The 26,107-nt window shown below is 43.8% G+C and overlaps 1 protein-coding gene across 2 annotated transcripts in view; it reads left to right on the plus strand.

The window, feature by feature from the left end:
* The window catches only part of LOC106581047 (lissencephaly-1 homolog A-like), a 62,292-nt gene that overhangs the window by 13,250 nt on the left and 22,935 nt on the right, over nt 1-26,107 (plus strand). For both annotated transcript variants that reach the window (XM_014162730.3, XM_014162731.3), the window contains exons 2-3: nt 1,450-1,757; nt 23,309-23,393. In XM_014162730.3, the coding sequence (XP_014018205.1) occupies nt 1,726-1,757; nt 23,309-23,393 (117 nt within the window). In that variant the 5' untranslated portion in view covers nt 1,450-1,725. The remainder of the gene's footprint in view (nt 1-1,449; nt 1,758-23,308; nt 23,394-26,107) is intronic.

Below are 26,107 nucleotides of genomic sequence, written 5' to 3' on the forward strand. Positions count from 1 at the left end.
GTAACCAGATTAAATCGGGTACGTTTTTTATCCAGCCGTGTCAATACTGCCCCCTAACCCTAACAGGTTAACAGTTTTGGAAACTTTTGTGTTTTCTATCCAAATCTACTAATTATATGCTTATATATAATTATATTATATTATATACGTTCATCCACCACTGGCCTGCTGGCCCCCCTACCTCTGAGGAAGCACAGTTCCCGCTCAGCCCAGTCAAAACTGTTCGCTGCTCTGGCACCCCAATGGTGGAACAAGCTCCCTCACGACGCCAGGACAGCGGAGTCAATCACCACCTTCCGGAGACACCTGAAACCCCACCTCTTTAAGGAATACCTAGGATAGGATAAAGTAATCCTTCTAACCCCCCCCCCCCCCTTAAAAGATTTAGATGCACTATTGTAAAGTGGTTGTTCCACTGGATATCATAAGGTGAATGCACCATTTTGTAAGTTGCTCTGGATAAGAGCGTCTGCTAAATGACTTAAATGTAAATAAATGTAATATGCATATTCTAGCTTCTGGGCCTGAGTAACAGGCAGTTTACTCTGGGTGCGCGTTTCATCCAAACTTCCCAATGCTGCCCCCTATCCCTAAAGAGTTAAGAACAAAGGGTCTGATGCCTGTAGCACTGAAATGCAGGGCCTGAGACTGCTGCGCCACTCGGGAGCCCAAGGGCTCCAGACTAAACTGTCACCATGACATGACCAGGCTGCCTCATAGGGCTGGAGTAGTGGGGGGTTGGTGGCGGGAATGTAGAAGAGTGTGGTTACAGGGAGAGTTGAACAGGTGAAACACCTGATGATAATGGGGATGCTTTTTAACTCTTGTTGGCTATCACATTATATAATTAAGCAATAAGGCCCGAGGGAAGTATGGTGTATATGGCCAATATACCATGGCTGTTCTTATGCACGACGTAAAGCGGAGTGCCTGGATACAGCCCTTAGCCGTGGTATATTGGCCATATACCACAAACCCCCGAGGTGCCTTATTGCTATTATAAACAGGTTACCAACATAATTAGAGCAGTAAAAATAAATGTTTTGTCATACATGTGGTATATGGTTTGATTTACCACGGCTGTCAGCCAATCAGCATTTAGGGCTTGAACCACCCAGTTTATAATATACCTGTAAGGCTTGTTGAAGAACAGGTCAATATAGTCTATTGATGCAACAGAGGTCAGCTGCATTATTGTGACCTCTCCTTATCTTTCTGGCTCTCAGTAGTGTTACAGGTAGAGCTGGCTTTAGACACAGCTGCTCTTTACTGTCATGAATGTTCTCGTCCCTATCTGCCCTCTGCCTGTTCTTCTATCAGGTGTTTGTCATGCATACATAACTGACCTCTCGCTCCAATTTTCTCGCTCGCTCTCTTTCTGTCGCTCTACTTTCTCTCTCCCCTCGCTCATATTCTCCTCTCTCTCTCTTTCTCTCTCTCTTTTCCCAGATGCAGTTTAGAACTGACTGGTAACCCTTCTGCCGGCGTTCCTCTCGTCTCATTTTTGGAGCCAGAGCTTTTGGGGGGCAGAGTCCTGCGTTAGTGGCAGAGCCTCCATCCCCCAGTTAGCCGGAGTCGTCATTGTACATCGGAACACCGTCGCTGTCGAAGTGTGTTGGTTGGATTGAACTGATCTGATCTTCTGACCGGGGAAACCGCAGCAGCTACAAGCCACACCCTCTGCTCGACCACCCCTGGCCCCGCCCACATCTCCCTGCTGCCACCATGGTTTTGTCACAACGGCAACGAGACGAACTGTAAGTAACGCACACATACAACCCACAATTTTGTTGTAATAACTAGCTAAGCTGCTGTTTCTTTGATATCCACCACCAGACGTTCTCTAGTCCAGCCCTGAATAACAGCCATGTGGCATCAGCATTACCTGTGACAGTCGGACTGTGGCTGGTGAATCTTTATTACGTGGGCTAGAAGCCACATGAGCTCAATACATGCATCTGTGTTCAGCAAAAGGGGGGAAAACAGGTGATCACAGAAAATTGTGTTTCTTCCTAGCCCCCCTGCAAAGTGCAAACCTTGTTAACCATTCCATCCATTCCAGAAACACAAAGCAACATCTCTAGCTAGTAGTTACCATTGTTCTCGTTAGACAGACATGTATGCAGTAAGGGAAAATGCCCACTCACAGCACAAGATGTGCATTGATTATTTTAAACTGGCCGAATGGGGTGAATTATTATATATTTTTTAGGCCCATCTGGAAGAATCAATAATCTGTAGTTAGGGTGCCTGGGGTCCAGACACACTCCCATGAGGTCCCCATATATTGATCTCCTCCTTCCTGTCTCCAAAATGCTATTGATCATTGTTCAGTTTGACCTCTAACTGTGACCCAAAAGATGGCATAAGGCAGAATCCTCACAAAGGGTGTGGATAACGACACAGCCTAATATTGCTAGTGCAGAGGTGATCTCTTTAACTTGTGGCCAAGGAAATGGGCCGAGGTTTACAATGGCTTTTGTACTATGTGGAAGTCCAGATTGTCCACAAATAGTCAGAAGCATTGATTTGTTGAGTTATACACACAGACATAATGTGTGCAGCTGTGCGTTAAGTCAGGGATGATGCATAGCAGGGGAGACACTGTTGTAGCCAGAGATGACAGGATAGGTGTCTATAGCCCTGTGGTGTCTATGAACCTGGAGGTTCTATGAAGCTGGTAATTAACCCCTGAAGCGGGAGTTAAGAGGGTTAACACAGCCCTATGTCAGATCAGATACATGATGTGAAGTGTGTGCTAAAGGTTACCATTTGTGGAGAGGGTGTATCTGAGCTCGGTTTGGGGTAGGGGGATTACACATCTATATGAGAGCAGAGGGGAGAGATGTGTCAAAGGTTATGCATTTAATTCACACACAGGAGTCTCAGGGGTTGTGTTAACGCAGAAGTCTACATGGAAAAAAAGAACACAGATCTAAAATTCTTATTGTAATAATAAGCAGTTGTCAATACAATTCCTGCATTCACGAACCGGCATTCTTTATTTTTCAAAAATGTTTTTTACAAAATAATAAATTTGGAGTTAGATAAACTTCGATTTTTCGGCAGGTACATATGCAGGATGCTACCCTCCACAGCAAGGCCTTCGCTCCAGATCAAAACTCCAAACCTACAACCTAACTTTGACCAAAATTAACCGGAGAGATTACTTCTTGCAAGGTGTCCTTTTTCCAAGCTATATGGAGGGTGCTCTAGCAAACAAACAGCAGAGACCTGAGCACACCATTCCAACCTGAAACTGACTGAGTAGTGTTTGGGCAGATGCTATTTTGAAAGCCAGGAAGAAAAAGAAAAATAAGGTACATTACAATGATATATTTTACTTCATGGGGACTGAATGCTGAGTTAAGTCTACCAGGCTTGCAAGGACAGACCAGATGTAAATTCAATTAGCACTAAGGTGTGAATTAAAGGTGTCGAGGTGTTTGGGCCCAACAAGTGGCAGGAGTCTTTGAAGCCCCCTCCTGCTGTTCAAAGACCATTCACTGGCACTTCTGTTGTCAAATGTGTAGTAGCAGTAATGTTTTTTCTGTGAAGGAAAACTAGTTCCACTGCCATCACTCTATTGAAGCAAAAAAACACAAACCATTTCACCTGTGTTTTATATTTAAGCAGTAAGGCCCTTGGAGGTGTGGTATATGGCCAATATACCATGGCTAAGGGCTGTTCTTATCCACGACGCAACGCAGAGTGCCTGGACACAGCCCTTAGCTGTGGTATATTAGCCATATATCACAAACCCCCGAGGTGCCTTATTGCTATTATAAACTGTTTACCAATGTAATTAGAGCAGTACAAATAACTGTTTTGTCATACATGTGGTATACGGTTGGATATACCACGGCTGTCAGCCAATCAGCATTCAGGGCTTGAACCACCCAATTTAACTTAAGACGCAGATTTTATGGTCTGCGTTTTGAAAATGCCAATTTCTGAAACCTAAGGTGGCCCCTGATTCTAATTAAGATATTGATGTGTTAGCAAGAGTTAGCCTAACCATGAATTTATTTGGATTGATGAACTAGGTTAGTGCTATTACCATATCTGTAATGAGATGGGTTGACTATAAATGTGGCGGCCCTTCACATGACAGAACAAAACACTTGTCATTCCCTTGACAATGTGTTTCTGTGTTTTAGTTTAGCCTGACAGACGCAGGGCCAGCGGGACTCTCAGTATCGCTATCGTGTGTTCCATTGGAATTCTAATCCTCCTTATTCAGAACACTGCACAGGCTTCTCACATTCTACTCTGTTATTTATCGCCTGGACACACACAAAATACAGGAAACCAGTATAGGACTATTGCGCCATGTGAGCTGTCAGGCCGACGAAGAGTGGCGTCTGTTGCATTGCATCTAATGGGGCGTCCTTTGTCCCTAGTGTTTTAAGAGGAGGCTCTTGTCTGGTAAACACCCACTCAGATCTGTGGGACTGTGTGACAGACCAACTGCCGCTCCCGCTCTCTCTGTGTTCTGGGAAACCCGGTGGCCATCTTGAGTCCTAACAGCTTAAACAATGGACTGACTGGGGAGAAATGGTGACTGACCAGCTGACTGCCCGCCTGCCCCGGCCTTGTCAGTACTCTATGACCCCTTTCCCCTCCCTCACCACCTTCATGGTTTATTTGTTGTCAAGCCGTACACATTGATCTTGTTCCCGTTCTATTGAAAACTTTCTCCCCCCTCCCAATGTTTTTGTTTCCGAACTCAACTGTCAGATTGAGCTGGAGAGAGATGCTTCTTCAGGGCAAGTGTGAAAGCTTCTTTAAATTGCTCATGCTTTTAGAACGTGAAAGTCTAGTAGAACAAGGATGTGTTTGGCTCACTGGTGATATAAGCCATGCCACCATAGAGATTGTTAGTTTAGAGAGAAAGAATGGGGAATACATTTCTCTGTGCTTGTTTTTATGGACTTTGTAGGCTTTTTAAACAAACTTTGTGGTTCTTGGAGGTACATTTGCAATAGCAACTGAATCCCTTACTGTTGTATGTAAATGATCTATCTGTCTCTGTCACCTTATTCTGAAAACAGCTATATTGTTTTAGGTGTCAAGCCTGTTTGTCAGCAGTGAGATGTTACGATTACGAAATTAAATTTTTCACAAGTTCTATTCTTATTTCCAGAACCAATGAAAAGCACATTTTCTTTTTCCACGGTCATTAGATTCAAGCCCAGAGACCACAGCAGTAAAAATAGAAGACCTGCTGGCAGGAGGCAGACATGTGCAGATGGGCCAAGTTCAAGCTTATTTATTTTTTCCTGCTTCACAAAGAACTTCTCTTTAGTCTTTTCCAGGTCTTTTAGTCAAATATGTTTCATGTGACTGTGTTCCTTCTCAGCTGCACCCACTAGCTGTGATTGCGCTGATGTAGGCACATCATGATTATTAATAGTGAAAGTACAGTCTGAGGCTAATGGTATAGAATAGCACTGAGGACAAAACAGTGACACACTCATACAGACCTTTGATCCGCTTTTATGTGACTGACTGGAAAAAGGAGGCCAATTTTAAATCAATGTAGTTTTTCAGTCTTGATTGTTTTGTAACTCTTTGATTCATTCTGGGTCCTATTCCTTTTCTTTTTGGGGTAGCTAAGTTCATTCTCTCCTTGTGGAATTATTTTAGCTGGCTTTCCTGAATATGTTAAACATGGAGACGTCATCAAATGTAGAACAATGAACACATTTTGTTGGCAGATACATTTCTGTAATGGTACAACAAGCTCAATCACTCCCTGTGCTCTGTATTGGGTGTGGCAGCTGGCTTCTATGGGAAATTGCTCACACGTGTCCATCTTGTCTATACACACACACACACACACACACACACACACACACACACACACACACACACACACACTCCTGTGGCGTGATCATGGTGTACTGTGTATTGAGTGTGGCTGGGTAGCCGGCAGGAGTCCATCAGCAATATGGATCTAATATCCAGCCGGTCAGACAGACGGATTGTGTGGGGACACCACTGTTCTAACTACACTGAAAATTGTTAGTGCTCAGACTGCCATCATAGCATACATTTCTCAGGGCATATTTCTTGAAGCCTCTTCCTGTGGTTCTTACAGAGGATGTTAAGAATGCTTGTTGAAGCATGAAACGTGGGATATGTGCTTTGTATGCATTACACAAGCATGTAGGGTATTTTAGCAGGCTAATTTAACTGAACCTGACTTGTGGGTCTGGCTGCTAGTCCTCTTTGCTGCTGAATACATGAGTTGGTAATCTAAAGCGTCCTGAATCCTGTTAGGTCAACTCCACTCTCCCGCGTCGGTCTCTCTCCCCTTTAAAGCCTCCTGAATCCTGTTAGGTCAACTCCACTCTACCTCGATGGTCTCTCTCCCCTCACCCTTGTCTTTCTCTCTCCCCCTATCTCTTGCTCTCTCCTTTCCCCCATTTCTTGCCCTCTCCCCCCTCTTGTAGTCTTACTCAGGGTGAACAATGTAAAGGCCGGCTGGTTTAGTCTGTGCCCTTGACTCCTGAGAGGTGTGGCTCTGTCGAGCCCACCAAATGTCATTATGCCTGCTGCTAGTGGAAGAGGCCGTTTGTTGTATGAAGAATTAGCTCATCTACAGCAGATTGTGTTCACCATGCATATTTTGTGTGTGCTGTGTATTTGCAGCTGACTCACACACCTCACCTCCATGTGTTGGAGAGCTCACTGACACTCCTGACTCTCCTCCAACTAGCATGTCAGTAACATGTCATTGCCTCTGTTTGTGGTGGGGAAACTGACTTGGCTGGTACTGGTAAATACTACGGTCAGAATTACCTTTATCACCTCCTTTCCCTGTACATATTCACAGCTGTTTAGATAGCTGTCTGGAGTGCTCTTCTACGCTGAGGGATGAACATACTGTTATCCTCTAATCTAATCCCAAACCAGTCAATTCCATTTGAACTGTCGCCTCCACTCCTAAAGGAGTCAGCTGCAAAGCTTTCTTGAGTATAGACCATGACATACCCACCTATCTCAGAGAATAAGTTAACTAGGTCTATTTTATGGTATCATTCAAAGAGTGGAGGCTAAATGAAAGGCATAAAACCATGACATATCAATTTACCGTCTATTTTGAATTTTATTCAGCCTTTCCGTAGTAAATGGGTTTGTGGATTAATTGGCTAGTTAAGGGATGAATCGCTGCAGGTAAGAAGACTGTTAATTGCCACTGTCTAATGACCAAGACATGGGGCCAGTCTCAAATGGTTCCCTATATAGTGCACTACATTAGGCCAGAGCTTCTTATTCCCCATACCAGAGCCCTATGAGACACTGGTCAAAAGTAGTACACTAATACGGAATAGGGAGCTATTTTGGATGCAAGCCTGGAGTAGTAGCCCAACACCACCAATCGGATACATTCAGCTGGACAGAATTCGTATGACTGACTGGTATTTTTCATGGACATTTTAGAGTTGCCCAGCGACATAACCGTAACGACCCAATCCTGTTCAAATCCCTGAAGGTTAGAAGCAACAAGTCCTCTCCTACATGTTCTCAGACAGAGATCCACACAAGCCTTTGAAGAAATAATTTGTATTTTTAAATGTTTCCCCCTCCCTTATTTTTCTATTTTCCTCCCTCCCCCTCAGTGGGCAGAGTAGCTCCTGTGTGCTACACTGGTGCTGCTCTTCCATGGCTTCCACTTGGCTGAACATGGTTTTGTGATCTTAACCGCCAGACAGACATTCTACTGCTCTACTAAGCCATGTATGCCTCAGGCTCAGAGCAGCTGAACACTGACCACTATGGGCGGTATAGAGTCCCATTCTCTGTCCAAGGACAGCAGTGGGATAGAACTGAACTAATGAAGAAGCCCACCTCTCTTGTTTGTGTATTGCTTTTCTTCTATTTGTTTATTTATTAATGTCTCCAGCTCTCTGTAATGAGTCTTCCTCTGCCCGGCAGTCACAGTGGCCTTGTCTTTTGAAACTGTACTGAGCCCTGTCCTCCACCCTACTGTTTGTTTGCACTGATATCAGTTCACAGGCCAGGGAGAGAAGCACCATAACACTGAGACAGAACAGGCCCAGGCTGTGATATAATGCTCTATATACGGCAGCAGGCAGGCAGCACAGGGTGACTCATAAACTTTCAGCCTATTCAGAAGTTAACAAAAGTCTACTATATAGAAGCGTTAATACGCCAATACAACTCAAGGGTTGAAATTAGTGATTCACCGATATGGCAATTTTGACCGATATCCAATAATTTCCTTGCCCCAAAAATCGATACTGATTCATTTAAAATTGTATCTGCTTTTTTGTAAGCATTCTAGTACAGCTAAATAGTTAACACACACATGGACGCAGCAGTCTAAGGCACTGCATCTCAGTGCAAAAGGTGTAACTACAGTCCCTGGTTTGAATCCAGACTCTATCACATCCGACCGTGATTGGGAGTCCCGTAGGGCGGAGCACAATTGGCCCAGTGTCGTCTGGGCTGTCATTGTAAATAATAATTTGTTCTTAACCTCTCTGGGGTATGTGGGACACTAGCGTCAAATTTCTCAAACATACAACTATTATATCCCATTTTAAAGATACACTTCTCCTTAATCCAACCACAGTGTCCGATTTCAAAAAGGCTTTATGGCGAAAGCATAACATTAGATTATGTTAGGACAGCGCCTAGACATGAAAAACCACACAGCCATTTTCCAAGCAAGGAGAGGCGTCACAAAAACCATAAATACAGCTAAAATGAATCACTAACCTTTGATGATCTTCATCAGATGGCACTCATAGGACTTCATGTTAAACAATACATGTATGTTTTGTTCGATAAAGTTCATATTTATGTCCAAATACCTCCATTTTGTTAGCACGATCAGTCGAGTAATCCAAATTCACTGTGCTCGCGCATTAAATTGAGACAAAGTCAAAAAAGTTATATTACAGTTAGTAGAAACATGTCAAACGATGTATAGAATCAATCTTTAGGATGTTTTTATCATAAATCTTCCATAATATTCCAACCGGACAATTCCTTTGTCTTCAGAAATGAAAAGGAACACACCTAACTCTCACGTGAGGGCGCGCGATTGAGCTCATGTCGTTTTCTCAGTCATCTGACTCCATATGCTCTTATTCTCTCCCCATTCACAGTAGAAGCATGAAACAAAGTTCTAAAGACTGTTGGCATCTAGTGGAAGCCTTAGGAAGTGCAAAATGACCCCATAGACACTGTGTATTAGATGGGCAATCACTTGAAAAACTACAGACCTCAGATTTCCACACTTCCTGGTTGGTTTTTTTCTCAGGTTTTTGCCTGCTGTATGAGTTCTGTTATACTCAGACATCATTCAAACTGTTTTAGAAACTTCAGTGTTTTCTATCCAAATATACTAATAATATGCATATCCTACCTTCTGGGCCTGAGTAGCAGGCAGTTTACTACGGGCACGCTTTTCATCCGGATGTCAAAATACTGCCCCCTACCCAAAAGAGGTTAACTGACTTGCCTAGTTAAATAAAGGTTACACACCATACTGACCAAGGTTATTTTGTTGGCATTTACGTATGTCCCCATTACCAGTAAAACATAATCAAAACCTATTTCTTTCACTAACTTGCAGTGCTGTTTCGTTGTTCAGTCATTTCATTCTCAACCAGGATTTCTATAGAATGCCGTAGACGTGTCAAAAAAAAAAAAAATACATTTTTTATATATATATATATATATATATATATATATATATATATATATATATACTGCTCAAAAAAATAAAGGGAACACTTAAACAACACAATGTAACTCCAAGTCAATCACACTTCTGTGAAATCAAACTGTCCACTTAGGAAGCAACACTGATTGACAATAAATTTCACATGCTGTTGTGCAAATGGAATAGACAACAGGTGGAAATTATAGGCAATTAGCAGGACACCCCCAATAAAGGAGTGGTTCTGCAGGTGGGGACTACAGACCACTTCTCAGTTCCTATGCTTCCTGGCTGATGTTTTGGTCACTTTTGAATGCTGGCGGTGCTTTCACTCTAGTGGTAGCATGAGACGGAGTCTACAACCCACACAAGTGGCTCAGGTAGTGCAGCTTTTCCAGGATGGCACATCAATGCGAGCTGTGGCAAGAAGGTTTGCTGTGTCTGTCAGCGTAGTGTCCAGAGCATGGAGGCGCTACCAGGAGACAGGCCAGTACATCAGGAGACGTGGAGGAGGCCGTAGGAGGGCAACAACCCAGCAGCAGGACCGCTACCTCCGCCTTTGTGCAAGGAGGAGCAGGAGAAGCACTGCCAGAGCCCTGCAAAATGACCTCCAGCAGGCCACAAATGTGCATGTGTCTGCTCAAACGGTCAGAAACAGACTCCATGAGAGTGGTATGAGGGCCCGACATTCACAGGTGGGGGTTGTGCTTACAGCCCAACACCGTGCAGGACGTTTGGCATTTGCCAGAGAACACCAAGATTGGAAAATTCACCACTGGCGCCCTGTGCTCTTCACAGATGAAAGCAGGTTCACACTGAGCACGTGACAGACGTGACAGAGTCTGGAGACACCGTGGAGAACGTTCTACTGTCTGCAACATCCTCTAGCATGACCGGTTTGGCGGTGGGTCAGTCATGGTGTGGGGTGGCATTTCTTTGGGGGCCGCACAGCCCTCCATGTGCTCGCCAGAGGTAGCCTGACTGCCATTAGGTACCGAGATGAGATCCTCAGACCCCTTGTGAGACCATATGCTGGTGCGGTTGGCCCTGGGTTACTCCTAACGCAAGACAATGCTAGACATCATGTGGCTGGAGTGTGTCAGCAGTTCCTGCAAGAGGAAGGCATTGATGCTGTGGACTGGCCCGCCCGTTCCCCAGACCTGAATCCAATTGAGCACATCTGGGACATCATGTCTCGCTCCATCCACCAACGTCACGTTGCACCACAGACTGTCCAGGAGTTGACGGATGCTTTAGTCCAGGTCTGGGAGGAGATCCCTCAGGAGACCATCCACCACCTCATCAGGAGCATGCCCAGGCGTTGTAGGGAGGTCATACAGGCATGTGGAGGCCACACACACTACTGAGCCTCATTTTGACTTGTTTTAAGGACATTACATCAAAGTTGGATCAGCCTGTAGTGTGGTTTTCCACTTTAATTTTGAGTGTGACTCCAAATCCAGACCTCCATGGGTTGATAAATTGGATTTCCATTGATTATTTTTGTGATTTTGTTGTCAGCACATTCAACTATGTAAAGAAAAAAGTATTTAATAAGATTATTTCTTTCATTCAGATCTAGAATGTGTTGTTTAAGTGTTCCCTTTATTTTTTTGAGCAGTATATATATATATAATGCGTGAGACAACTTTACCAGCATCATAGCATATGTATCGATGAATCGTTGTGACATGAAATACGAGTGATAGTGTAATCAATGTGTAATAACTACGTAGAAAATGTATGCACTCATTAACTTATTATTTGACGTGCAGTCATATTCAGGTCCTGATTGGTCAACAAGCTTATTTGACACACACATATGTATGTATGTATGTATGTATGTATGTGTATGTATGTATATATGTATGTGTGTGTCAAATAAGCTTGTTGACCAATCAGGACCTGAATATGACTGCACGTCAAATAATAAGTTAATGAGTGCATACATTTTCTACGTAGTAATTACACATTGATTACACTATCACTTGTATTTCATGTCACAACGATTCATCGATACATATGCTATGATGCTGGTAAAGTTGTCTCACGCATTTACAGTGCTGGTCATTCTTATTTTATTAATGGAGGTCGGACCCATCTTTGTGAAGCTAGCCACAATAAGGATTAGCCACAATAGTGGACTTTTGTGGTTAGCCTTCAAAATAAAAGTATGGCATAATTATTAGAGGTCGACCGATTATGATTTTTCAACGCCGATACTGATTATTGGAGGACCAAAAAACCCGCTACCGATTAATCAGCAATTTATTTTTATTATTTTTATGTATTTGTAATGACAATCACAACAATACTGAATGAACACTTTATTTTAACTTAATATAATACATAAATACTATCAATTTAGCCTCAAATAAATAATGAAACATGTTCAATTTGGTTTAAATAATGCAAAAACACAGTGTTGGAGAAGAAAGTAAAAGTGCATTATATGCAATGTAGGAAAGCTAACGTTTAAGTTCCTTGCTCAGAACATGAGAACATATGAAAGCTGGTGGTTCCTTTTAACATGAGTCTTAAATATTCCCAGGTAAGAAATTTTACGTTGTAGTTATTATACGAATTATAGGACTATTTCTCTCTATATAATTTGTATTTCATATACCTTTGACTATTGGATGTTCTTATAGGCACTTTAGTATTGCCAGTGTAACAGTATAGCTTCCGTCCCTCTCCTCGCTCCTACCTGGGCTCGAACCAGGAACACATCGACAACAGCCACCCTCGAAGCAGCGTTACCCATGCAGAGTAAGGGAAACAAGTCTCAGAGTGAGCGACGTTTGAAAGTGACATTTGAAACGCTATTAGCGCGCACTCGGCTAACTAGCTAGCCATTTCACATCGGTTACACCAGCCTCATCTTGGGAGTTGACAGGCTTGAAGTCATAAACAGCGCAATGCTTGAAGAATTGCTAAGAGTTGCTGGCAAACGCAAGGTGCTGTTTGAATGAATGCTTACGAGCTTGCTGCTGACTACTATCGCTCAGTCAGACTGCTCTATCAAATATCAAATCATAGACTTGATTATAATATCATAACACACAGAAATATGAGCCTTTGGTCATTAATATGGTCGAATCCGGAAACTATCACATTCTTTCAGTGAAATACGGAACCGTTCCGTATTTTATCTAACGGGTGGCATCCCTAAATCTAAATATTCCTGTTACATTGCATAACCTTCAATGTTATGTCATAATTACGTAAAATTCTGGCAAATTAGTTTGTAACGAGCCAGGCAATGAACGCAAGAGCAGTGACCCAATTCATGTTAGCAGGCAATATTAACTAAATATGCAGGTTTAAAAATATATACTTGTCTATTGATTTTCAAGAAAGGCATTGATGTTTATCGTTAGGTACATTGGTGCAACGACAGTGCTTTTTTCGCAAATGCGCTTGTTAACCTGTTATGGCTAGGGGGCACTATTTTCACAGCCGGATAAAAAACGTACCCAATTTAATCTGATTATTACTCCTGCCCAGAAACTAGAATATGCATATAATTATTAGCTTTGGATAGAAAACACTCTAAAGTTTCTAAAACTGTTTGAATGGTGTCTGTGAGTATAACAGAACTCATTTGGCAGGCCAAAACCTGAGAAGATTCCTGACAGGAAGTGCCCTCTCTGACCATTTCTTGGCCTTCTACACTTTCTTTATTGAAAACTGAGGATCTCTGCTGTAACGTGACACTTCCTACGGCTCCCATAGGCTCTCAGAAGGCGGCAAAACGCTGAATGATGCCTTTGCAGGCCCAGGCTGAAAAACAGTTGCGCATTTGGATAGTGGTCGATCAGAGAACAATGAGACTGGAGGCGCGTGCACGGGGCTGACACCATGTTTTTATTTTTTCGTCTTTGAACGAAAACAACGACTCCCGGTCGGAATATTATCGCTTTTTTACGAGAAAAATCGCATAAAAATTGATTTTAAACAGCGTTTGACATGCTTCGAAGTACGGTAATGGAATATTTTGAATTTTTTTGTCACGAAACACGTCGGGCGCGTAACCCTTCGTCACCCTTCGGATAGTGTCTTGAACGCACAACAAAACGCCGCTATTTGGATATAACTATGGATTATTTGGACCCAAACCAACATTTGTTATTGAAGTAGAAGTCCCGGGAGTGCATTCTGACGAAGAACAGCAAAGGTAATCCAATTTTTATTATAGTAAATCGGAGTTTGGTGAGGGCTAAACTTGGTGGGTGTCAAAATAGCTAGCCTGTGATGGCGAGCTATCGACTCAGAATATTGCAAAATGTGCTTTCACCGAAAAGCTATTTTAAAATCGGACACCTCGATTGCATAAAGGAGTTCTGTATCTATAATTCTTAAAATAATTTATGTTTTTTGTGAACGTTTATCGTGAGTAAATTCACCGGAAGTGTTCGGTGGGAATGCTAGTTCTGAATGTCACATGCAAATGTAAAAAGCTGGTTTTTGATATAAATATGAACTTGTTTCAACAAAACATGCATGTATAACATAATGTCCTAGGAGTGTCATCTGATGAAGATCATCAAAGGTTAGTGCTGCATTTAGCTGTGGTTTTGGTTTTTGTGACATTATATGCTAGCTTGAAAAATGGGTGTCTGATTATTTCTGGCTGGGTACTCTGCTGACATAATCTAATGTTTTGCTTTCGCTGTAAAGCCTTTTTGAAATCGGACAGTGTGGTTAGATAAAGGAGAGTCTTGTCTTTAAAATGCTGTGAAATAGTCATATTGTGAAATTCTATATGTGACAAGGTTCAGACATATCATTGAATGTTTTATAAGCGATGCCTATGGGCTAGTGTTGAAATATTCAGCAGGTCTATACATCTTGCCGACTGCTGTGATGTAAAGTGTACCTGAGAGAACTTGTTACAGACAGATGCACCGCCGTAGGCTAGATGGTGTCCTGGCAGGCGAGTCAGACAATATGGTTTCATAGCCTAGATTGATTGACCAGTAATAAGAAAGATAAGTAGCCCATGGCTTAGTAATGATTGGGACAGTCACGACTGAGCGAGTGTAGACTTTCTGAAATGTGGGAATGTCTTTTACTCTATGGGCTGCTGTAAGGTATAAGACTGGGCAGTATGTATCAAGTGTCTCAGAGTTGGAGTGCTGATCTAGGATCAGCCCCCCCCCCCCCCCCGTCCTTGTAATATTATTCATTATGATCTAAAAGGCAAAACTGATACTAGATTAGAAATCCTACTCTGAGATGCTTGATACATATAGCACCAGGTCTCAAGAGCTTTGTGGCAAAATTAATTTAATTGTGAATTAGGGATGGTGCGGTGTTTGAAAGCTGTGCAGTAGCAGAATGGCGGCTCCGTGGTGGTGATTTTGAAGTAGATGTTTGGTGCGAAGCTAGCTCAACAGGAAGTGATGTCATCGGCTGGCTGGCTGGCTGGCTAGCTCTGTCTCAGAGGGATGACGTAATGCAGCTGCTCTCTCTCTCTCTCTCGCTCTCTTCTCTCTGTCCCTGTCATACTGAGCTACCACCCTGTTTGTGGTTGAGTTTTCATCGCACAGCTCTCACTGTACTGTCTCATATCTGTGCCATTTCAATACCAGCATTGCCCCCTCTGCTGCATTCAGCCTATGTTTAGGGTGGTTATACGTTTTGTGGAACTTGTTTACTCTCCTATGGGTGCAATAGCCTCATTAGATTAAAAGTTTCTTGTGATCATGCAGTTTTTTATAGAAAGGTTGGGTATTGGCTGTCTTTTAGTAAGTAGCATGACATAGTTCATTTGCCAGTCACTGTTTAGATGGAGAGTTGGTATGTTTGGCATCGGTCTGTGTTGAATTAGTCAACAGCTGGTAGATACAGCATGTACTCTGAGGATGTCTTTTGTTGCCTCTGCCCATGGTGGCCCACTCACTGATAACGAACAACCACACTGCTTCCTCTCACTTTGTCTCACTGTGGGCTGCTAGCCATGAACCAGCCTGCTTGCTCTCTCTGTCCTGTCTTCCCCTTTCTTTCTCCCACCCTCTTTCTCTTTCTCCCCTTTTATTTCTCTTCCTCCTTTTTTCTCTGTCCCTCTTTCTCCCTCATCTGTTCCTGCCGCATAGTGAATTTGGTATGTGTGTTTATTTATATAGTATCCCCCCAGAGGTCGAGCCAGGGTGAGGAGGGAATAGCTGGGCTCTCTGCAGTCAGTCTGACTGCAGTACTGCAGCATCTTGACTGATGTCGACACTAGAGTGCTTTTATTGTCCTTCCCCGTCTGTTTTTTTGCTCTTATTGTTACTCCTGTTCCTATCTAAGGTAGAATAATGAGTTGGCTTCTCATTCCCCCCTGTCTACCCTTGTCGTTAACTATGAAAGTTGTTACTGGTCAGGGACCAGACTCCGATATATGCTCATCCCCCATCAAGTTAGATCTGTGGTAGTAGGAAGGTTAGTGGTGTGGTAGTGTAAGGGTTTAATGAATCTGAATCGAGATGGCGGTGATCTCTTTCTAGGCTCTGCTAGCCCTCGTGCAGGATCTTGTGCTTATCTGGAGGAAAGGACAGAACAGGCTGTGGCTGGTTTGGGTTCTTTAATATCTCTGTGTAGATGACAGCGAGGATCTTTTGTTTGCCCCGGCTCAACTGAGAGGCCCACAGAAAACCATTGTCTGTTGTAGCAAGCAGCCCCAGAGTCAGACTGACTGTTCTGTTGCAGCTCAGGATAACACTAGCACATACGCACAACCAATATGCTTTAAGGGTTTCTGTCTGCTGGACCTGGGTGACGCTAGGGAAACACGGGACACACACAGGCGCACAAAGACACTTCCTCGCTACTCATTTACACCAACCTCCTCCCCAGACCTGCAGCAGGCTGTCACATGAGCGATAACCTCCTGCTGACCTTCAGCTGTAATCACACTGCTTCTGTCATCTGGGAGGAGATGGGGATACAGGAGGAGACGGGGGGCTACAGGAGGGATGGGTGGGAAAGGGCAGGGTGCAGTCAGGCTGCCAGGCCAGCTACATGCTGTGCTGACAGACTGTCAACCACACACGCACCACTTTAAAGCCAGCCAGCCTCCTAGTCTCGGTGCCAAGCCCAACACCTTTTTTATTCTTTCACGTCATTTTTCTGTCAGGTGAATAGCCTTTACCCAATGCCCACACACCCAGACCCATACAATGCTGAGAGAGTAAACCCTCCTTAAACTTTGACACCTATTATCGATCTTAAACTCACATTTCCGTTCTCACTATAAATAAATTCCGTTCAGACCAGGGTTTCCGTTAGCAGGTAATAGCCAGTTTTTGTCTGTTAATTGTCGGAGAGAAAAATCCCAGTGCGAAATAAGTCTTTTTAGCCTATTCATTGATGCCAGTCGATGGAAATTATGCTTTCGGAAAGTATTCAGACCCCTTGACTTTTTCCAATTTTTGGCCCTTTGCTATGAGACTCGAAATTGAGCTCAGGTGCATCCTGTTTCCATTGATCATCCTTGATGTTTCTACAACTGCATTGGAGTCCACTTGTGGTAAATTCAATTGATTGGACTTGCTTTGGAAAGGCACACATGTAAGGTCCCACAGTTGGCAGTGCATGTCAGGGCAAAATCCAAGCCGTGAGGTCGACGGAATTGTATGTAGAGCTCCAAGACAGGATTGTGTCGGCACAGGTCTGGGGAAGGGTACCAAAAGATGTCGGCAGCATTGAAGGTCCCCAAGAACACAGTGGCCCCCATCATTCTTAAATGGAAGAAGTTTAGAACCACCAAGACTCTTCCTAGAGCTGGCCGCCCAGCCAAACTGAGCAATCGGGGGAGAAGGGCCTTGGTCAGGGAGGTGACCAAGAACCTGATGGTCATTCTGAATGAGCTCCAGAGTTCCTTTTGTAGAGATGGGAGAACTTTCCAGAAGGACAACCATCTCTGCAGCGATCCACCAATCAGGCCTTTATGGTAGAATGGCCAGACGAAAGCCACTCCTCAGTAAAAGGCACATGACAGCCTGCTTGGAGTTTGCCAAAAGGCACCTAAAGGACTCTGACCATGAGAAACAAGATTGAACTATTTGACCTGAATGCCAAGCGTCACCTCTGGAGGAAAACTGGCACTGTGTCTACGGTGAAGCATGGTGGCATCACCATGCTGTGGAGATGTTTTTCAGGGACTGGGATACTAGTCAGGATTGAGGGAAAGATGAGCGGAGCAAAATACAGCGAAGTCCTTGATGAAAACCTGCTCCAGAGTGCTCAGGACCTCAGACAGTGACGAAGGTTCACTTTGCAACAGGACAAAGACCCTAAGCACACAGCCAAGACAATACAGGAGTGGCTTTGGGACAAGTCTCTGAATGTCCTTGAGTGGCCCAGCCAGAGCCCGGTATTGAACCCCATCAAACATCTCTGGAGAAACCTGATAATAGGTGTGCAGCGACGCTCCCCATCCAACTTGACAGAGCTTGAGAGGATCAGCAGACAAGAATGGGAGAAACTCCCCAAATACAGGTGTGCCAAGCTTGTAGTGTCATACCCAAGAAGACTCGAGGCTGTAATTGCTGCCAAAGGTGCTTGAACAAAGTACTGAGTAAAGGATCTGAATACTTTACAGGACCAGTCAAAAGTTTGGACTCCTACTCAAGAGTTTATTTTTACTATTTTCTATGTTGTAGAATAATAGTGAAGGCATCAAAACGAAATTACACATATGGAATCATGTGGTAAACAAATCAAAATGTAAACTCTGCAAAAAAAGAAACATACCTTTTTCAGGACCCTGTCTTCAAAGATAATTTGTAAAAATCCATATAACTAAAATTGATCTTCATTGTAAAGGGTTTAAACACTGTTTCCCATGCTTGTTCAATGAACCATAACAATTAATGAACATGCACCTGTGGAACGGTCGTTAAGACACAGACTGTAGGCAATTAAGGTCACAATTATGAAAACTTAGGACAACAAAGAGGCCTTTCTACTGACTGAAAAACACCAAAAGAAAGATGCCCAGTGTCCCTGCTCATCTGCGTGAACGTGCCTTAGGCATGCTGCAAGGAGGCATGAGGACTGCAGATGTGGCCAGGGCAATAAATTGCAATGTCCTTACTGTGAGACGCCAAAGACAGCGCTACAGGGAGACAGGGCGGACAGCTGATCGCCCTTGCAGTGGCAGACCACGTGTAACAACACCTGCACAGTATCGGTACATCCGAACATCTCACCTGTGGGACAGGTACAGGATGGCAACAACTGCCCGAGTTGTAAGGCAGGTCTTCACCAGACATGACCAGCAACAACTTCGCCTATGGGCACAAACCCACCGTCGCTGGACCAGACAGGACTGGCAAAAAGTGCTCTTCACTGACCAGTCACAGTTTTGTCTCACCAGGGGTGATGGTCGGATTCGTGTTTATCGTCAAAGTAATGAGCGTTACACCGAGGCCTGTACTCTGGAGCGGGATCGATTTTGGAGGTGGAGGGTCCATCATGGTCTGGGGTGGTGTCACCGCATCATCAGACTGAGCTTGTCATTGCAGGCAATTTCACAACGCTGTGCGTTACATGGAAGAAATCGTCCTCCCTCATGTGGTACCCTTCCTGCAGGCTCATCCTGCCATGACCCTCCAGCATGACAGTGCCACCAGCCATACTGCTCGTTCTGTGCATGACTTCCTGCAAGACAGGAATGTCAGTGTTCTGCCATGGCCAGCGAAGAGCCCGGCTCTCAATCCCATTGAGCTCGTCTGGGACCTGTTGAATCGGAGGATGAGTGCCTTGGTGGAAGATTGGGGCAGTATCTCACAGCAAGAACTGGCGAATCTGGTGTAGTCCATGCGGAGCTGATCCACTGCAGTACTTAGTATCTGGTGTGGCCACCAGCTGCATTGACTTACTTTTTTGATTCTGCCCCCCTCCCCCCCACATTATTCCATTTCTGTTAGTCACTTGTCTGTGGAACTAGTTCAGTTTATGTCTGTTGTTGAACTTATGTTCATACAAATATTTACACGTTAAGTTTGCTGAAAATAAATGCAGTTCACATTGAGAGGACGTTTCTTTTTTTTGCTGAGTTTCTTAGATTCTTCAAAGTAGCCACCCTTTGCCTTGATGGCTTTGTACTCTCTTGGAATTCTCTCAACCAGTTTCACCTGGAATGCTTTTCCAACATTCTTGAAGGAGTTCCCACATATATGCTCAGTACTTGTCCTTCGCTCTGCAGTTGTACTCATCCCAAATCATATCAATTGGGTTGAGGTCAGTTGATTGTGGAGGCCAGGTCATCTGATGCAGCACTCCATCACACTTCTCCTTGGTCAAATAGCCCTTACACAGCCTGGAGGTGTGTTGGGTCATTGTCCTGTTTAAAAGCAAATGATAGTCCCACTAAGCTCAAACCAAATGGGATGGCGTATCATCGCACAATGCTGTGGTAGCCATGCTGGTAAGTGTGCCTTGAATTCTAAATAAATCACCAACAGTGTCACTATCAAAGATTTACAAGTTCCCAGGTGTTTTGAACGCGGCATATGACTGCAACGGAAGGCAAGCTTCATCAGCGCGTCACACCACTTTGCAATGAGCTGGAGGCGATATGCATTTTGAAAACATTCTTTTGTATATGTTTTTTTGTAGGCTTTGTTTGAAGAAAGTGGAGTGCAATGGTTAGTGTATTCGGCTATTTCAGCCACACCTGTATAATATCGAGCACACATCCATGCAATCTCCGTAGACAAACCTTGGCAATAGATTGGCCTTACTGAAGAGCTGTGACTATCAACGTGGCACTGTCATAGGATGCCACCTTTCCAACAAGTCAGTGTGTCAAATTTCTGCCCTACTAGAGCTGCCCTGGTCAACTGTAACTGCTGTAATTGTGAAGTGGAAATGTCTAGGAGTAACAATGGCTCTGCCGCGAAGTGGTAGACTACAGAAGCTCACAGTACTGGACTGCCGAGTGCTGAAGCTCGTAAAAATAGTCTGTCCTCGGTTGCAACACTCACTATCAAGTTCCAAACTGCCTCTAAGCAATGTCAGCAAAAGAACTGTTCCTCGGGAGCCTCTTGAAATGGTTTTCTATGGCCGAGCAGCCTCATACACACCTAATGTCACCATGGTCAATGTCAAGCATATGGTGTCATGGCTGAATAACAACATGAATAACATACAGCTGGCAGGTTATAAACTATCGAAGGATAGGACAGTAGCCTCTGGTAAGACCAGGGGTGGCAGTCTGTGTATTTGTAAACAGCTGGTGCACGATATCTAAGGAAGTGTCAAGGTTTTGTTCGCCTGACGTAGAGTATCTCATGATAAGCTGTAGACCACACTATTTACCAAGAGTTTATCTATATTCTTCATAGCTGTCTATTTACCACCTCAAACCAATGCTGGCCCTACGACTGCACTCAATGAGCTGTATACGGCCATAAGCAAACAGGAAAACGCTCATCCAGAGGTGGCGCTTCTAGTGGCCGGGAACTTAAATTCGTTTTACCTCATTTCTACCAGCATGTTAAATGTGCAACCAGAGGAAATCAAATTCTAGACCACCTTTACTCCACAAACACAGACGTGTAGAAAGCTCTCCCTCGCCCTCCATTTGGCAAATTGACCATAATTCTATCCTCCTAAAGCAGTGACTCGGTCAATAAAAAGTGGTCAGATGAAGCAGATGCTAAGCCCCAGGACCGTTTTGCTAGCACAGACTGGAATATGTTCCGGGATTCTTCCGGTGGTATTGAGGAGTACACCACATCAGTCACTGGCTTCACCAATAAGTGCATCGATGACGTCGTCCCCACTGTGACTGTACATTCACCCCAACCAGAAGCCAAGGATTACAGGCAACATCCACACTGAGCTAAAGGGTAGAGCTGCCGCTTTCAAGCTTATAAGAAATCCCGCTATGCCCTCCGGTGAACCATCAAACAGGCAAATCGTCAATACAGGACTAAGGTCGAATCGTACTACACCGGCTCTGACGCTCGTTGGATGTGGCAGGGCTTGCACACTATTACAGACTACAAAGGGAAGCACAGCTGCGAGCTGCCCAATGACACGAGCCTACCAGACAAGCTAAATTACTTATATGCTCGCTTCGTGGCAAGTACTACTGAAACATGCATGAGAGCATCAGCTGTTCCGGATGACTGTGTGATCACGACTGTGTGACTAAACACCTCCCTCTGCAACTGGATCCTGGACTTCCTGACGGGCAGCCCCCAGGTGGGAAGGGTAGGTAACAACTCATCCGCCACGCTGATCCTCAACACAGGGGCACCTCAGGGGTGCGTGCTCAGTCCCCTCCAGTACTCATTGTTCACTCATTACTGCATGGCCAGGCCCGACTCCAACACCATCATTTAAGATTGCTGATGACACAGCAGTAGTAGGCCTGATCACTGACAACGACGAGACAGCCTATAGGGATGCTGTCAGAGACCTGGCCATGTGGTGTCAGGACAACAACCTCTCCCTAAATGTGATCAAGACAATGGAGGTGATTGTGGACTACAGGAAAAGGAGGACCGAGCACGCCCCCATTCCCATCGACGGGGCTGTAGTGGAGCAGGTTGAGCTTCAAGTTACTTGGTGTCCACATTACCAACAAACTATCGTGGTCTAAGCACACCAAGACAGTCGTGAAGAGGGCACGACAAAGCCTATTTCCCCCTCAGGGGAATGAAAAGATTTGGCACGGGTACTTGGATCCTCCAAGTTCTACAGCTGCACCATCGAGAGCTTCCTGACTGGTTGCGTCACTGCCTGGTAAGCAACTGCTCGGCCTCCCTGTCCGCAAGTCACTACAGAGGGTAGCAACCGATGGATATGGGTCCGTTAAATTAAAATATTACTGGTCAAATGTCCTGCGCTACATTTTCCTAACGGAAACCCTGGTTTAGACAACAGTTTCAGCTGAATTACTTTTGGCACTGAAATAACCTAGCCCTTGGTGGGTAAATTTAGCCTGAGTTGTGGTTGTAGTCCTAGGGTTGACCCACAGCTCAGTTAAGCGTATGTGTGTGTGTGTGCTTGTCCCTTTGAGCGTGTCTATTGTCCCAAACCTGAACAAAGAGTGGAAGAGGCAGGCAGTCATTTTACTGTGTCGCTTCTGTCTGTCTGGTCTATTGTCATGTCTATCTCAACATCTCATCTCATACCTCTAGCTCGGCTTTCACTTGGCTCATGTCTGGTCTTCATGTAAAGGATTTTGTAGAAAAGCTGTGTGTCAGGAGAGCGTGTACGTGTCTGTCGGCAGGTGTTTCTGTGGTGTACAGTAGTCTAGTTTTCATTTTCTCTACTCTGTGGGGAGTGATTCCTCCATTATTTGCCCAGAGCAACAAGAGCTCATTATCGACAGCAGACACATGTGCTATCTATCTGTGTCAAATTGGTCTGTGCGCGTGTGGCCGTGCGTGCATGTGGTTTTTCTATTTATCACGTCAAACAAAAGACCAATGCAATTGACTTGTTACTCACACTTATTTTCTTTCTTTGTTTTACCTCTAGTCAAATCCCTGACTCAAGCCTTTTCTCCATTTTAAAGATATGTCTCATCTTCTTAACAAGAGAAACTCTAATCTCACCTGCTTTTAATAAGATAACTAATTGGTTTCTTTTGTCCTATTTCAGAAATCGAGCGATAGCTGATTACCTTCGTTCAAATGGATATGAAGAGGCATATTCAACTTTCAAGAAGGAGGCAGAATTAGACGTGGTGAGTAACGATGGAACATTACACACACACACACACAATAATACACGCTCACTATAAATCAAGCCTATTTACCCAAACAATACCACTTTAATTTCCACTTCATCCCCCCTTTTAATTGACGCAGACACAAGTGTGACTGAAGCCAATTGAGCCCAGTTAAGGGAATCTAGAGCCATTATTAGGGTGTCTGTCTCACACACACACACACACACACACACACACACACACACACACACACACACACACACACAGAAGGGAGAAGCTGCAGTCAGGTAGTGGAACAGAAGCTGAAGATAGCTCTGATAGAGCTAGTTAGGAAGACAGGTTAATGAAATGGCAGGTAGCTAGCAGCTAAAGCCCTGGGGAAAAAAGTGCCCTTTGAATTACCTCAATGTACAATCTCTCCTCAAACAAGACAAAACAAAGCACAAAGACAACATGTGGCAGGTTAACATGTAAATGCTCCCTTCGCTCTCTCTCTCCGTCTGCCTCTCTATCTCTCTCTCTCTCCCCATCTTTGTAATTTCCTCCCTATTTCTATATCACAGATAGGAGAGGGGTTCAGTCCTTCCTCCTCCCTAGTTAGTTGAAACAGCCTGAATAATAGATTGCTATGGACGGAGAAGCTCCCTGACACGTTTGACACCACACACACAGGCACACCTTGGCAGGATTGTGTTAAATGCTTGCCCTAATGATGCTGGCAATTCCAGCCTTCCATAGCCTTAATCTAGTCTATTTATTACCTGTTAAATGAGGAGGTTATACCAATGGAGACATTTCCCCTAATGCTACATTTACACAGCCTTTGTCTTGGGTTTCTTTTAACTTCTTATGGCTCAAATCCCGTTAACTTCTTTGGGAACGGGGGGCAGTATTGAGTAGCTTGGATGAATGAGGTGCCCAGAGTAAACTGCCTGCTACTCAGGCCCAGAAGCTGGAATATGCATATAATTAGCAGACTTGGATAGAAAACACTCTAAAGTTTCCAAAACTGTTAAAATAATGTCTGTGAGTATAACAGAACTCATATGGCAGGCAAAAACCTGAGAAAAGTCCAACCAGGAAGTGGGACATCAGAGCTTTTTCTTTTTTAAGTGATTGCCTATCCAATATACTGTGTTTTATGGGGTCAGATTGCACTTCCTAAGGCTTCCACTAGATGTCAACAGTCTTTAGAACGTTGTTTCGGGCTTCTACTGTGAAAGGGGAACGAATAAGAGCTGTTTGAACCAGGGGTCTGGCTGAAAGCCTTGAGTTGTTTATCGTGCACGGCCGTGAGCGCGAGCTCCGTTCCCTTCCTTTCTAAAGACAAAGGAATTGTCCGGTTGGAATATTATTGAAGATTTATCATAAAATCATCCTAAAGATTGAGTATATACATAATTTGGCATGTTTCTACGAACTATAATGGAACTTCTTTGACTTTTCGTCTGGACTTTGTGAGCGTGCCTTGTGCATTTGGATTACTGGACTAAATGCTCAAACAAAAAGGAGGTATTTGGACATAAAGATGAACTTTATCGAACAAAACAAACATTTGTTGTCTAACATGGAGACCTGGGAGTGCCATCAGATCAAGATCATCAAAGGTAAGTGATTCATTTTAATGCTTTTTCTGACTTTTGTGACACCTCTCCTTGGTTGGAAAATGGCTGTATGGTTTTTGTGGCTAGGCGCTGACCTAACATAATCGCATGGTGTGCTTTTGCCATAAAGCCTTTTTTAAATCTGACACAGCGGTTGCATTAAGGAGAAGTTTATATTTAATCGTATGTTAAACACTTGTATCTTTCATCAATGTTTATGATGAGTATTTCTGTAATTTGATGTGGCTCTGCACTTTCACCGGATGTTTGTTTGAGACAATGCATTTCTGAACAACGCGCCAATTTCAAATGAGGTTTTTGGACATAAAGATGAACTTTATCGAACAAAACACAAATGTATTATCTAACATGGAGTCCTGGGAGTGCCATCCGGTGAAGATCAAAGGTTAGTGATTAATTTTAACGCTATTTCTGTCTTTTGTGGCACCTCTCCTTCTTTGGAAAATGGCTGTATGGTTTTCTGTGGCAAGGCGCTGACCTAACATAATCGCATGGTGTGCTTTTGCCGTAAAGCCTTTTTGAAATCAGAAACTGTGGCTGGATTAACAAGAAGTTGTATCTTTAAAATGGTGTATAATACTTGTATGTTTGAGGAATTTTAATTGAAATTTCTGTTTGAATTTGGTGCCCTGCAATTTCACTGGCTGTTGGCGAGTTGGCGTCCAACATATCCCAGAGAGGTTAACGGGATCGATTTGACAACATTCGGTGAAATGGCAGAGCGCCAAATTAAAAAAAAATATATATTACAAATATTTAATTTTCATACATTCACAAGTGCAATACACCAAATTAAAGCTGAACTTCTTGTTAATCTAGCCACCGTGTCAGAATTCAAAAAGGCATTAGGGCAAAAACTAACAATGCTATTTTCTGAGGACAGCACCCCATCAAACAAACACAGACAATCATATTTCATCCCACCAGGCACGACACAAAACTCAGAAATAACGATATAATTCATGCCTTACCTTTGTCGAGCTTCTTCTGTTGGCACTCCAATATGTCCCATAAACATCACAAATGGTCCTTTTGTTCGATTACTTCCGTCGTTATATATACAAAATGCCCATTTATTTGGCGCGTTTGAATCAGAAAAACACC

The sequence above is a fragment of the Salmo salar genome, chromosome 20, assembly GCF_965601325.2.
Source record: "Salmo salar chromosome 20, fSalSal1, whole genome shotgun sequence".
Taxonomy (NCBI): Eukaryota; Metazoa; Chordata; class Actinopteri; order Salmoniformes; family Salmonidae; genus Salmo; species Salmo salar.